The sequence below is a fragment of the Electrona antarctica genome, assembly GCF_951216825.1.
Source record: "Electrona antarctica genome assembly, chromosome: 14".
NCBI classification, from domain to species: Eukaryota; Metazoa; Chordata; class Actinopteri; order Myctophiformes; family Myctophidae; genus Electrona; species Electrona antarctica.
The window spans coordinates 23,947,551-23,962,652 of record NC_136795.1 but is presented as its reverse complement, the minus strand read 5'-3'; the positions used below and the strand labels follow the sequence as shown (position 1 = coordinate 23,962,652).

At 41.5% G+C, this 15,102-nt stretch overlaps 1 protein-coding gene and 1 pseudogene across 2 annotated transcripts; one reads left to right on the top strand and one right to left on the bottom strand.

Moving 5' to 3' along the window:
• The first annotated feature begins 236 nt into the window (after positions 1-236).
• Positions 237-4,497, top strand: LOC306937100 (E3 ubiquitin/ISG15 ligase TRIM25-like; annotated as a pseudogene). The gene is made up of 2 exons: positions 237-1,177; positions 4,429-4,497. The product of its transcript is annotated as an E3 ubiquitin/ISG15 ligase TRIM25-like (transcript).
• nupr1b (nuclear protein 1b) lies at positions 3,873-6,023 on the bottom strand. The gene is made up of 3 exons (XM_079520363.1): positions 5,761-6,023; positions 5,178-5,312; positions 3,873-4,626 (listed from the first exon to the last, which is right to left on the bottom strand). The coding sequence occupies exons 1-2, from the start codon at positions 5,861-5,863 to the stop codon at positions 5,185-5,187; spliced, it is 231 nt and encodes a 76-aa protein (XP_079376489.1). The 5' UTR covers positions 5,864-6,023; the 3' UTR covers positions 3,873-4,626; positions 5,178-5,184.
• Between the last annotated feature and the right edge of the window lie 9,079 nt (positions 6,024-15,102).

Genomic DNA, 15,102 nt, shown 5'->3' with positions numbered 1-15,102 from the left:
TTTACTTAACGTGCTAAACACACTCATTTTATCTGAACCTTGAACCTTACACTCCTCCTACACAAACTCATATTTGCATGTGCGCGCACGCACGCACGCACGCACGCATGCACGCACGCACGCACGCACGCACGCACGCAAGCCAGAAGAACCTCCCATGTCATGTGATCTCAGAGGAAATTCTACTAAAACGTAACTCGGCCTGTTTGTCAGATACTAGTCAAACAGGCTATAAAATGGAGCAGGTTGAGTATCAGTTCTGCTGTTCTATCTGTCTGGATCTACTGAAGGATCCAGTGAGTGTTCCCTGTGGACACAACTACTGCAGTAGGTGTATTGAGGGATACTGGAACCAGGATGATCAAAGAGGGAGATTCAGCTGTCCACAGTGCAGAGAGACATTCATCCCGAGACCCGTTCTGAAGAAAAACACCATGTTGGCTTAGGTGGTGGAGAGCCTGAAGAAGACAGGTATCCAAGACAGGTATTCTGGTCAATGGTACACTGGACCTGGAGACGTGGTCTGTGATGTATGCACCGGGAGAAAACGGAGACAAAAAGCTGTGAAGACTGGGTCTCTTACTGTGATGTTCACCTCCAGCCTCACTATCGATCTCCTGCCTTTAAGAAACACAAGCTGGTCAAAGCCTCCAGCGTGCTTCAGGAGAACATCTGCCCTCATCACGATGAGGTGAAGAAACTTTTTTGTCGTACTGATCAGCAGTGTATCTGTTATCTGTGCTCCATGGAGGAACACAAAGGTCACGATATGATCTCAGCTGCTACAGAAAGGACTGAGAAACAGAAAGAGCTTGGTTGGAGCCAACAGAACATTCAGCAGAGACTCCAGGAGAGAGAGAAAGATGCAGAGATGCTTCACCAGGAGGTGGGATCCATGAACCACTGTGCTGACAGAGCAGTGGAGAACATTGACGCCACCTTTACTGAGCTCATCTCTTCCATTGAGGAAACACGATCTGAGGTGAGAGAGCTGATCAGAGACCAGCAGAAACGTGAAGTGAGTCGTGCTGAAGAACTGAGAAGGCATGTGGAGCAGGAGGTCACTGAACTGAGGAGGAGACATGCTGAGCTGGAGGCTCTGGAGCAGCTCTCACACACAGAGGATCACATCCATTTTCTGCAGCGTTACACCTCCCTGCCAAGCATCAGTGAATATGTACACCCATTCAGCAACAATATTCAACTTTCAACACCTCCGAGCAACTTTGGAGATGTGTTTCAGTTTTTACTAGAGAGGATTATTGAGGGTGGGCAGCATGTTTTAATGTTTTTTAAGTTTTTTTTTTTTTTTTTTTTTTTTTTTTTTGCGCCTTCAGTTCAGGTGGATCCCACCCACCCAGAGACAATATTTTAGGCCAATAAAAACATTCTATATACCAATTTTCCCACTACACAACCCGACTGCCGGACTAATACTTGTTTGACAGCACTATCATTGTGCAGTGTTGTATTAGATTTATGTGTAAACTATAAACCCTCAATAAAAACCTGTATTTTGTATTTACACCGAACCCCTTTGGTGTAGGGGGAACCTCTACTCTTTTCTAATAAATTATCTAAATTAACAGCATGCATTGATACGTAATCAGTTTAATAATGGGACAGAAAACACATATCTTTATGGCGCAAATATGAAAAGTTACTTAAATGGGATACTAAGTGGCATGAACAGACTCCCTTATTCCATAACCCTTTATTGCTTAGCGGAGGCCGTTGTTTTGTCCATCAATCATGGTCCAATTGTGGCATTCATGTACTTGCCGATGTTATGGATGACAATGGTTTAAGATCATTCTCTGATCTGAAAGAGTCGTATAACTTACCAGGTACCTCCTTTTTTTAAATATTTGCAGCTCCGTTCGGCTATGCGAGCCTATGGAGTTCCATGGACCAAACCAGCTACTCACCTTTTAGTTACTTTCTCTAAAAAAACTGCAGGTCTGTCCAAAGGTCAAGTTTCTATAATTTATAAAGATCTATCACAAAGAGGTACTTCGTTAATACCCGTTATCCAATCTTGGAGCACAGACTTGGGATTAGAACATCATCAATCTATCAATTGGACCAGAGTTGGGGGAAATATTATTATGGCATCACGAAACCCAAATCATCAGCAGATTAATTTCAATTTTGTCCATAAAACATATCTAACCCCCCAGAAAGCTTATAGAATGAGACGTGCTATTTCACCAAACTGTTCTTTAAATACTACTGGTACTTTTATACATATGATGTGGGAATGCCCCACAGTCAAAAGTTCCTGGGAACAGATAACTCATTATCTATCTAAAGTATTACAAAAACATATTCCCTGTTGTCCTAAATTATTGCTCCTTAATGATGATTCTTTAACTTTAAGTATTGTTCAGAGACGATTCTGGCTGGCAGGAAGTACCGCTGCAAAAAGAATGTTGGCACTGCGATGGCAAGCTCCACATTCTCTGCCCTTTAATCACTGGAAACAGTTACTAACTGATGTTGTAACAATGGAGCTTTCTACAGCTAGATTGAATGGTGCAAACTATCAAACAATAGATAGCTGGAACCATATTCTCTATCAAGTTAGGACCTCTACTATATAACTAGCATGACATATATAACTATAATTATATCTGTATAATCCCTTTTTTTTGGGTCTTTGTTGAAATCTTTGCTCATATCTTTTTCTTTTCAGGCCTATGACGGGGTGGGTTGGGAGGGATTAATTTATTGTTATTTATTTACAATTTGTTTTGATATATGTTTATGTTGCATTTAATTGTTATAATCATTACTATATTTTCTCTTTTTTTTTGGTCAACGGTGGTTGGTGCAGGCGTTTGGGGGTAGGATTTTTAAAAATGAGGCAAGGGGCAAGCCACTGATTGCAGTAGGCAAATAATTTGAATTACGCTTTGTGTGCATTCTCTTTGTATGCCTGTACCTGTGCCTTTCATCCAAAAAATGGGGGAAAAAAAGAAAACACATAACTACAAATGTCCTCAAGTGTTGATGTGCAGTGGAGGAAAAAAGTACTCTTTTCTTAAGTAAAAGTATCAATACTGCAATGTAGTTAGGCTTACAAGTAAAAGTCCAGAATTCAAACTTTACATTAGTAAAAGTACAAATGTTATGTATGCCATCATAATGTACTTAACCAAAAATGTTGTATAATAATCCTTTGAAAATAGCCAAAATGTATATAGGGTTGAAGTGGTATATATGGGGATATCCGACTAGGACATTGGGCTATATGACATATCTAGTTTGACAATCCCTATATTTGGCCCGAGCCGACCTAGTGCTGATATCAGATAGATGTGGTAGAACCATATATGGATAGATCTAACTGGCTTAGTCATCGTGACAGGCATAGTCGGAGAATATATAACAAGGGTCGGCTTCAGAGAGAAGGCAGAAGTCGAAGCATCCTGGTTTAAGGTCTAACCGGACACCACTGCGACACGTCCTAACCTAATCAGCAATACAGCCTTGAGCTATTTTATATGGTTAGCTCAAGGCTCAGTCATACTAGACATGTCATATATATAGCCCAATGTCCTAGTCGGATATCCCCATATATGGGGACTAAATATCCAATGAGCTACTACTCAGATCCAACAACATGACTGGAAGTATGTTTTGTTATTATAAAACTAGTATCGCATTTTGTAGTAGAGTATAAGTACAATATTTGCCTCTGAGATGTAGGAGAGTAAAAGACTGAAAATACCTCAACATTGTATTTAAGTACAGTAGGCTACTTGTAAATTTACTTATTACTTTACACACTGGATGTGTGTATTGGAACTCTTACGAATATGTTCTACACATACAAGGCAAGTAAGAGTAGAAAGAATACAAACTTCAAATTCCAAAAGAAATACTAATTTTATTTCCACCACATTAAAATACGCCTTACATTAATACAAAAATAATGTTTCACTTGACAAGGTGTCATTTAATGACTTTTACAAAACACAAATGCAAAAGAAGAAGAAAAAAACACTAGTCCTCGTTGCTCTTACATGGTCAGTAAGGGTCTAGAGTGGTTCTCAAATGTTTTATGTCATGGACGCCAAATTGCTATGCATTTTTTGGCCACGGACCCCACATCGGAAACGATCGTTTTGTTATGCATTTATTCAAAAGTAAATTATCACAGACTGTCGACTTTCTGGAAGAAATAATCTAAAATACCAAATCTACAAGCTCACCATGTGTTGCATCGTGATGCGTTATGAGCTTGCAGATCGGCTATTTCCCAAACAATCTTAGTATTAAAATAACGTTAAAAAGTGAAATAATTTTGCTGGGCGAGACCCCCTGGAAAACCCTCAGGCAACCCACTTGGGGGGTCCCCCGACCCCATTTTGAGAACCACAGAGTCAGACCACTGACAGATAAACGCCGTCCTCCTTCTTGCAGGAGACCAAACGCAGTGCTGGCGGTCTGAAGCGATGCCACTGCGGTGCGTGCCTTCCGTCGGACACGTAAAAAGAACGTCCCGTCTGTCTGAGCTCGCCGTCACGCTCCTCCCGCACCCTGCTCCCCCATGTCATTCCGTTGCCAAGCGGCAGTTACCAGGCCATGGTCCGGTTACCAGGTTTAGCCGTCCGATTAGCCCTGTGGAATTATGGGATTTCTGTTACATTCTAGAGAGTAGGTTCTCATTCCCCAATACAGAATGAGAGATTTTGGATCACTCATTGGTTTGCCTTGGGCCCCAAAAAGATTCAAAACCATTCACGGACCCCACTTTTATTGTTAAACATGATTTGCTGTGATATTGGTCTGTAATTGTCACCTATCCATCAATCAAAAAATGTTCCAATGTTCTATGTTCCATAGTTGTATTTAGGCTGTAGACCAATTATGTTAAAAATAAATTATTCAATTAGCTGCATTATGAAGACTCAATTCATCCACAACTATGACAGGGTACAAATTAAACCAAATGGAACCATTCCGTTCCATTTTTACCCGATTTAAATGTATAGATGTGGCCCTATCTTGGGCGGGCCTTACCCTTTATCCCTAAACTTCTTTGCCATGTTGAAAAACATTTCAACTAGCCGATCTACATCAACAAGCTTGTAGATCGTCCATTTGAACAATTTTAAAATGTTTTTTTAAATAGTAAAAAACTGTTCTGAAGGCACAAATGCGAGTTTAACCTGTGGTTCACGCCTTGGCTTTCTTCTCTGTGTTTTGCAGTTTCTCTACGATCTTTCTCTCGTGTCCTCCTGGGTTGTGTCTGTTGGTGTTGTCGCTGGCCTCCTTCTTGCTCCTGCCTTTGCGCGCAGTGCCATCTGGTGGAGAGAAGAGAAATAATAAAACACGTGGAATGAAAACGTAAACAACATGAACACGTTGAAACTCAAGGCCTGTTTGATACTTCGTCAGTCGCCGTTGGCACATTTCTCCATCGCATCATGATGGCGTCAGCTCGATGATTGAAGACGGACCGAGAGTAAAAGCCAAATAAATTACTTTAGTAAAAGTAACCTAAAAATCGCCTTTTGACAAAGTTACAGCCTATATAGGCCTACTCAATTAAAAGTAAAAAATTAAAAGTGAATTACTCAAGTCAAAGTAGTACACGTCCCCTTGCCCTTTTTGCAATTTGAGACAGTATAGTAAGACAACAAATGGCTTATTGTTTCCATTGCGGAAACAACCTAAGAATAGGCATTAGGCCTACTTGTAGCTTACTTGTAACCACCCTGCCTACTACAGTAGGCTAGGCTATAATCTTACCTGTGTATTTGTCGGTCAGATTATAATATTCATATTCATCATAGTACTGGTCTTCGAAGGTGGTGGGCTCGATTTTCTTCACGTCCACGTGATTCGTCGACATGTCTGCGTGCTTTTGTTCTGCTGGTCTGATGAGATGAGAGGAGAGGAGAGTCTGTCTTGCAAGCCAAAACAGAGTGTTTTTCTTGTTGTTGTTGAACTTCACCGTGTGGATTTTATTTATACTAAAGTAACTCCTCCCGCCTGGGACACTCCTCCTCCTCCTTCTCCTCCTCCTCTCAGAGTTGCCAGATAATCTAACAAACCCATAAGAAACGACCAAGCTTTTGATTGATTGATTGATTGATTGATTGATTGATTGATTTATTAACAGTTTGCAGAATTACAGGCTACAACTCAATACAAAAACTGTTAACAGTGAGTGGACGACACCATAAAGCATTACACTTGTTTACAATATTAGGGCCCACCATTTTCAATTCATCAAAACATTTAGAGGCGTACGAATATACACAACTATGTAGTCAAAACAGGAAATCATCATAGGAGGTAAAAAGGGAAAATAAACATATACAGTGAGGGGAAACAGGGGTGGGTGGGGGATTCAGATTTTACGGGGGCCAGTTTCGAATTGCAGCCATCCGTAGGCGCCCTTTGAGAGCAGTTTTGAAGGAGTCAAGGTCTTAATGACTGTTGGTAGGGCGTTCCACATTTTGGTGGCATAGGAGCGAAATGGAAATGAATGTAGTCCCTTGTTTGTGCCGAATCTGGGTTGCACATGGTTTGTTGAACTCCCTCTGGTGTTGTGGGTGTGGACTTCGTTGACATTAAGGAAGTATTTAGACAGGTACATGGGTATCTTGGTGGTGTAGTGAATCTGTTTTAGAATGTTTTAGAACCACTGGTTCAGTGGTTCATACAACATTAGGGAACAAGCCCCAAATAAAGCGACTGCACATTTGGAAAGAAGCCCAAAAAACCTGCAACGGGCGGAAAACAAGCCCAAAGTCGCTTATAATAAGCAGACATGGCAACGCTGCCTCCTAATGTCTGCTATGATTGCCTTGCAGCACAGTAACAGTTGCATCAGATTGCAGACTTTGTTTTATTTTTTTTAGGTCAACCTAGCCTAGCCTTGTTTGTTTGGACTGTGGAGTCATGCCTTTTTCTATCATTATTTGTTTATGGTGTGTGCATGCATGTGTGCGTGTGTGTGTGTGCGCGCGCGCATGTGTGTGTGTGTGTGACCTAGTTTTCAGCAAAGTCAATCAAAAATAAACAGCCATGTACAATCTCTTTTAGTTACATGTAATGCTGGGGAATATTAACTATCAATGTAGCTGAATGATGCCCTGGAACCCCCTCAAGGACCACTTTAAAGTATTTTAAATAATAATCATCCATACATCTTCAACCCCTTATCCGGAGTCGGGTCAGTCATTAAGACATCCCTTGACTCCTTCAAAACTGCTCTCAAAGGGAACCTACGGACGGCTGCAATTCAAAACTGGCCCCCGTAAAATCTGAATCCTCCACCCACCCCTTTCTCCCCCTTACTAAATGTTTCTTTTCCTTTTTTACCTCCTCTATGATGATTTCCTGTTTTGACTATATAGATGTGTATATTCGTACGTCTCTAAATGTTTTGATGAATTGAAAATGGTGGGCCCTATTGTAAACAAGTAATGCTTTATGGTGTCGTCCACTCACAGTTAACAGTTATTGTATTGAGTTGTACTTGAAATAACTGTACTGTAATTCTGCAAACTGTTAATCAATCAATCAATCAATCAATCAATCAATCAATCAATCAATCAATCAGATTTCCAGCCTTCCCTCTCCAGAGCAACATTAGCAACTCCCTCCTGAGGGGATCCCGAGGCGTTCCGAGGCACGTGTGGAGATGTACCATCTGGTCCTTGGTCTGCCCCGGGCTACAAACAAACAAGCCCAAAGTCAGCCTAGCGTAGGCCTATATTTCAAAAATCTTGAAAACAATGAAACATTTTGAATATTCTTTTTGGAACATTCAAATCTGGTAGGCCTCCTCCCAGTAATAATGCAATATGAAGACTCTATGTTGCCAATTCATCCATTTTCAACTCTGACTAAATAGAACCAAATGGACCTGTAAGGGTAAATTTCCATCTGTATACACTATAGTTACCGAGCATCTGGGGAAAGCTTTTGCTGAAGATAGCTGATCCACAAGCTCACAACACAATGTGCTGCGTAACACATTCATAAGACTTTTGGAACGGTTTGTTTAAATGGACCATTCTGCATAATAATTAAGACACGCATAATACTGCCCAAAGGTTTGTCTCTTAGTGTTTTAATTAGTCTGAACTCCTGTTGTATGCAGTCCAGCGTGTTGATGTACTGCATGCGTGTTCAAGGTCTTTGGTCCACGTTTCTGCTAAACAGATAAGGTTGAGCCAGCGCTGATTTGAGCTTATCAACACCTGCAGCGTTCTACTTACCTTTCTCGTAGGTCTATAGACGTGACCTACTTTCAGTGAAAAAGTACTCACATTCTTTACTTAAGTAAAAGTAATAGTGCTGCAATGTAGATATACACCTACTCTGTTACAGGAATTCAAAATGTACTTTTAAAAGTAAAAGTGAAAAAGTATTGGCATCAAAATATAGGCCTAATTATAGGCTACTCATTGTGCAGAATGTCCCATTTCACAACTTCCAAATGTATATTAAAAAAACCTCTATTTTCAAATAGATATGTCTGGGGCTCATTTTAACATCTCTGGCTTTTGTGACACCCCAGACAGGCTTTAAATTGCTTGATTCAATATTCAGATATTTGCTATTCATTCAATCACACATGCCCCCTTCTACTGTATATGAACCCATTGATCTACAAACTCCATTTTAACCTTGTGCAATTCACTGAAAACACACAGCCCTGGTTCTGGTGACTGACATTGTCCTTCTAATGTGTTTTTTCATGTATTTCATAAAATTTTTGTTCATTTTCAAGCAAAGTATTACAAAACAGTGAGGGTCTTTATCTTTATCGATCTCGTGGTGGCACTATACAAACTATAGGTTTATAGTGTGTATAGTTTCAATGTACAGATTATAGCCATTCTTCCATAACACCTTTGATTCTGTGAAGAAAGAAACATGAAAAACGCTAAATAAAGGGTATTTGTTAGGCCTATATCGTGTGTGCATGTGCACTTGTTGGTGGGGTAAGATAGATGACATTTTGTTTTCATTGAGTGTCGTGTGGTGTGTGATTTGAGCACATGACATTTGGAAATGGAAACACACAGTGTTTAATTAAAGTTGTTTGAATATAATTTTAGTACACAGATTACATGGTAGTCATAACACATGACAAACCAAAGATTCACTTGTCGTTTTGTGAGTCTCATGATTTCATGACACAGAAGTGCAGTAAGAGGCCCCAGCAACAGCATAGAGTAATCACACAAACACTGAAAACATGCCAATTAAGGCTCTGCATTTAAACACACCCCAACACAGTGAAATCCTCAGTCTTCCTCAAGTACCTCTGAGAGTTTACACATGCAAATATGCTCAGAGTTAAATGTACACTAAAGTTTTCTTTTTACTGTGGTCACTGCTTTAGTCATCATAGCGTCACACTTTAATTACAGGCCTTCCCTCCAGCCTTTAAGGATGAACATGTTACCATAACATTCATGTGCTGTGAGTCCTCCACAATGGTCACATTGCAGTGGTGGACAGAAGTATACCCAGATGAGTAGGCTAAAGGTAGCAATACCACAATAAGGTCTGGGGAACCCTCAAGGGTCCTTGAGGGGGTTCCAGGTGGTCCCCATGCAGCTGAATTGGTCAATATAGCATCAAAATCAGCTCAACAACTTTACATATGCCTAATATTTGAAAATAGTCGATCTACAAGCTCAAACCTCAAACTTGAATTTGGAATGATTTTGAAAATGTATACTAAAATCTTCTCTTATGGGGCACTGGCACTAAATATTTTCAGATGGGGGTCCGGTGGTCCGCGGCCAAAAACATATCAATTTGGGGAACCTTCTGCAGTCTGCACTCTGTAGAGAACCATGAATGAACCATACAGGAGCTAAACAGTGGTGATACTGTAACACCTCCACCATCCTAAATAACTGCTTTATCTTTATTTTTGGGGGGTATGTTTGTTTTGTAATGATGGTGTAATAGGCTCTATGCACAGCAGGTCCTTACTTCCTTCACACAGGACACTGTTACCAATGAATAAATGATTCTAATGAATTTCATAACTCAGAGTTGGTACTATTTCTACACTCTTTGAGTTACAGACCCTTAATGGGACATTTGGAACCCCCTCAAGGACCCACAAGGGTCCCTGGACTGACTTTGAGACACACCAGTGTAGCAGTGTTGCCAGTGAGCCAACATGCACGAAGAAGCCTAATTTATTTCCAATATGGCTGCTGTGCAGAGCCTATTCTGAAAAGCAATTAGTAACTAAAGCTATCAAATAATTGTAGTCATCTGAAAAGTACAATGATTGTTTAAGTATTAAACAAAATGGAAATACTCAAGTAAAGTAAGTGTGCGAAGTACCCTAGCATCCCTATCCTAGCATAGGATAGGCATGCAGATCATACACCAGCTCCTGTTTGGCTATTCATAGCTTGTACTGAAGAGATTTTGTGTAGAGGAAATAAAAAGGAGGGGAAAAGTGTATTGCCCTGTAGAGGACCATGGCCAACTAATTATTAATTAATTAAGGTGTACTCAATACTTGAGTAAATGTACTTAGTTGCTTTCCACCACTGTAAATGTATAGGATTTAGTCAGTTTCAGTGAGAACCCCCATCCCAGCGTGAGGCGTGTATAGTGATGTTCCACACCCTGTAGAAACAGTGGGATGGATACTCTTGACATAGCAACTAGTTGAACAACAAGAAACTGCAGAACGTGCTCTTTGTGAGCGGCTGAACATGAGTGGAGCACATGACATTTAAAACCCCCTGCCATTCAAATCCATACAGTGAAGAAGTAGCCTATGTTGCGAGTAAAAGGCCTGTATTCAAAATCCTATAGTAAAAGTACAAAAGCATTGGTATCGAAATATACTTTGATATACCATTGTAAAAGTAACTAGCTGACAAATAATTGCACAATATATGCCTCTGAGTGAGATGTAATGAAGTAAAAAGGACATACTCAAGTAAAGTAAAAGAACCTCAAAATTGTAGTGAAGTTAGGCACTTGAGTAAATGAAATTAGCTTACTTTCCACCACTGTCATGTTAGGTGGTCTTCAAAGGCACAGGGACAAACTGCAGGTTGAAAATGCCCTCAGCTCTGAACTCGGTAGAATCTGCACCTGGCTCGCTGATAACAAACTATCTTTACACCTGGGAAAAACTGAATCCATTCTCTTTGGATCTAATAGTAATCTCAGCAAGGCAAATGGCTTCTTGGTTAGAGTGGGTGACAATGTTATCACACGTAAAGATGAAATTACCTACCTAGGTTCCATCCTGGAGGCTAATCTTTCCGGTGATAAAATGGCCACCAACGTAATCAAAAAAGTCAACCAAAGAACAAGATTCCTTTACAGGATCTCCTCACTGGTCGACAAAAACACCTTGAAGACCTTAACAGGAGCCCTTGTACAAGGCTTCTTTGACTATGCATGCACCTCCTGGTACCACAGCACCTCAAAGGCCCTTAAAACTAGGCTCCAGACCTCCCAAAACAAACTGGTCAGGCTCCTACTTGGCCTCACCCCCCGAACCCACCTCACCCCTGCCCACTTTGACAGACTGGCATGGCTTAGGGTCGGCGACAGAGTACAGCATCTTGCAATGGGTCTGGTCCACAAGATTCGATACTCCACCAAGATACCCATGTACCTGTGTAGATACTTCCTTAATGTTAACGAAGTCCACACCCACAACACCAGAGGGAGTGCAACGAATCATGTTCAACCCAGATTCGGCACAAACAAGGGACTAAATTCTTTTCGCTCCTATGCCACCAAAATGTGGAACGCCCTACCAACAGTCATTAAGACATGCGAATCCCTTGACTCCTTCAAAACCGCTCTCAAAGGGCACCTACGGATGGCTGCAATTCGAAACTGGCCCCCGTAAAATCTGAATCCCCCCCCACCGACCCCCCCCTTTTCCCCTCACTGTCTATGTTTCTTTTCCCTTTTTACCTCCATTATGATGAATTCCTGTACTGTTCTTTGTCTATATAGAAGTGTCTATTTGTACGTCTCTAAATGTTTTGATGAATTGAACATGGTGGACCCTGTTGTAAACAAGTGTAATGCTTAATTGGGTCGTCCACTCACAGTTAACAGCCTTTGTATTGAGTTTGTGCTTGAAATGTACTGTAATTCTGCAAACTGTTAATAAAATACAGGGTTTAAGTGGTTAAATGTGGGAGCTAGTCCCTCCAAAAGTTACTTCTCGCTGAAGTGTGGAATTATATTCCTGCTTGCCAAGGCGGAGAGAGAGAGAGAGAGAGAGAGAGAGAGAGAGAGAGAGAGAGAGAGAGAGAGAGAGAGAGAGACACACACACACACACACACACACACACACACACACACACACACACACACACACACACACACACACACACACACACACACACACACACACACACACACACACACACACAGTTCTGGACATAAACATATCGTAGGCCTACTACCAAAACAACTCTGAGAGTGATACATACACAGAACCAAATCACTCTCAGAGTTACAGTACATGAACATTGAGGAGTTTAGAAACAAAACAAGACCAGAACACTCTGTACTAGGTCTATACACTCTGTTCTGATTCACCACAAACACCTGTTGTATGTAGTTATCTGTATTTATTTGTATTTGTTGTTTTTTCTTGCTCCCCGTCTGTCTGTCTGTCTGCCTGCCTCTCTCTCTCCACCCAGCAGTCACATGTGGAGACAGTCGGTCAATATTTGCTGAAATGTGAGGCTGCTGCCCGCATATAAACTGCTCTGTGTCCTCGTTTAGGCCTGTAACCCCCCCCCCTCTCACACACACACACACACACACACACACACACACACGGTTTAGTGTTTTTAGATCGGAACACACAGATAAACGTATCAGCGTGTCACTCCTTTGTTGCATATTAACTTTCACACAGGGCTGTAAACACTCAGACACAACCCACTCACACACACCCGCCCACGCACACACACACCCTCACACACGCCTGCCCATACGCACGCACGCACGCACCGTGACGCACATACGCACACGCACACACACACACAAACACAAACACACGTTTTAATTTCTCATAATCTCCCGGCTACCATCAGACTGCTGACAGTGTAAAGTATACATGTACTACTGTATAGCATAATATTATTATATGCATATTGTGCTTGTTACTCCATGCCGGAGGCCAAGCTTGGCACACTCTGACTCTACTCTGTTGTACTTTGTTGTTCCAGAGGGCTGATGTTTTGCGCATAGTGCCAGGACTACTGTGGGGTGTCGTCTCCACCTCCTTGGTGTTAGTTCTATACTGTGAGGCGGACTTACCATTGGGCTAGGGTGGGCTACAGCCGGGGGCCCCCGACAGGGGGAGGCCCTAAAAAAAAAAAGTATTGCAATCCAATTCAAGTGAGATTTATGTTTAGTTATTGTACATTTAGTATTATGGTTACATTGAGAGCTTCTCCTCTGCTGTCTGCACTGCAGACAGTGACGTTGTGTTGTGGGGTAGCTGTGGAAACCCCTGCCAATGTCGCTGTGCATGGCAGCCTGCATTCAGCGACTAGTCTGTCTGTCTGCCTGCCTGACTTTCTCTTTTGGGGAGGCTGGGTACCCCAAAATTACAGCGAGGGTAAATCCGGCCCTGGGTGTCGTCTCCAACTTCTTGGTGTTAGGACTACTGTGGGGTGTCGTCTCCACCTCCTTGGTGTTAGGCGCCGTACACACTATTGAAACGAAATCGCTCTCTCTGTTCCGGGGGAGAGGGGGGGCAGAGCAGCTCGCAATTCATTTTCAATGAGAGTCACTGGGTTTCACAGAGCAGCTCTGCTCCGTGAGGGGGAGGAGTGCAGAACACAGCCATGGTTTTCTGTGTGGACCACATGTATTGTCGGTGTGATATGTTGTTTTGTGCTATATGGTTAACAGTAGGCCTATGTGTTGTTTGTTGTTGTTGTTGTTTTGAGTGAAGACAAATATCCCTGCGGGGACAATTAACAGAGAATATTGACATTGTAGTATTGATTACTTAAGTAAAACACACTCAACACATTCAAACTTTTTGTGTTTTGATCACACTTGATCACACTACAGCTCGTAACACAGCTTGCATCAAAAGTATCATCTTGTCAGATCTGCTACGTTTGAATTTTAATCCTGTAAAAGCTATAGGCCTAACTAAAAATAATACATTACATGGATGCACCTGGGACGTATCCTCAGTGATGTATCCTGAGGTCAACGGCGTTTCGGGTCTACCAACATCATACCCCTCACTCAGGCGACCCAGCCGGGGTTGATCAAATCCCAATTTACGTCCCAGTAGCTACCCTCGATCAGTCCATCAGGGAATGAGCAAGGCCACACAATCCGTTGCTCCGGAACTACTCTGCCGGGACTGGGAGAACCAGATTCTGGCTGGGTTGACTCCTGTCCGGGCCCCTCCTACGTCTTACCAGGTCCAGTCCTGCTCTCACCAGGCCCAGGTTTTCATATGTACTGTTTTGTACATATGATGTTTCCACCAGACAGAGACGATATGTTCCTCCATGAGGACTTACTTTCTCAGCTGCCATGTGGATTGTTCTTTTTATCTGGAAAGTTTCTGCCCAGTTTTTGTTTTTTTTGCACTTCATGTCTAATCATATGCATATGCCGCTAGCCTATGTGGACCTAGATGATCTTCTCCATGTGTTACCCTTTTTCACCTTACACTAACCTCATAGCCTATGACTGTAGTGTAGCCTAGTTATCTATATTTTTTAAATATTTGTTTGCTTTCCCCTTCCCCTCATTTTTATTATCCATCTTTTCTAGAATAAATAAATACATAAATAAATGAGCTTATGAGCTTAAAACCTGTAAACCAGTTCCATTTGTACACTCTCAAATAAAATAGAAATTATTCTTATTTTGCCAATACCAGGCAATTGAAATTATATGGGTATTAAAAACAACTCAATTTCATTCAATTATTTCAAGAGCGTTGGCATGAGAAGCAATACTTTTTTACATTGCCAAAGCATGCAGCGTGCTAATATATACTACTATTATTATTATTATTATTATTATTATTATTATTATTATTATGCAACTTGGGACAAATTGTGAACCGCA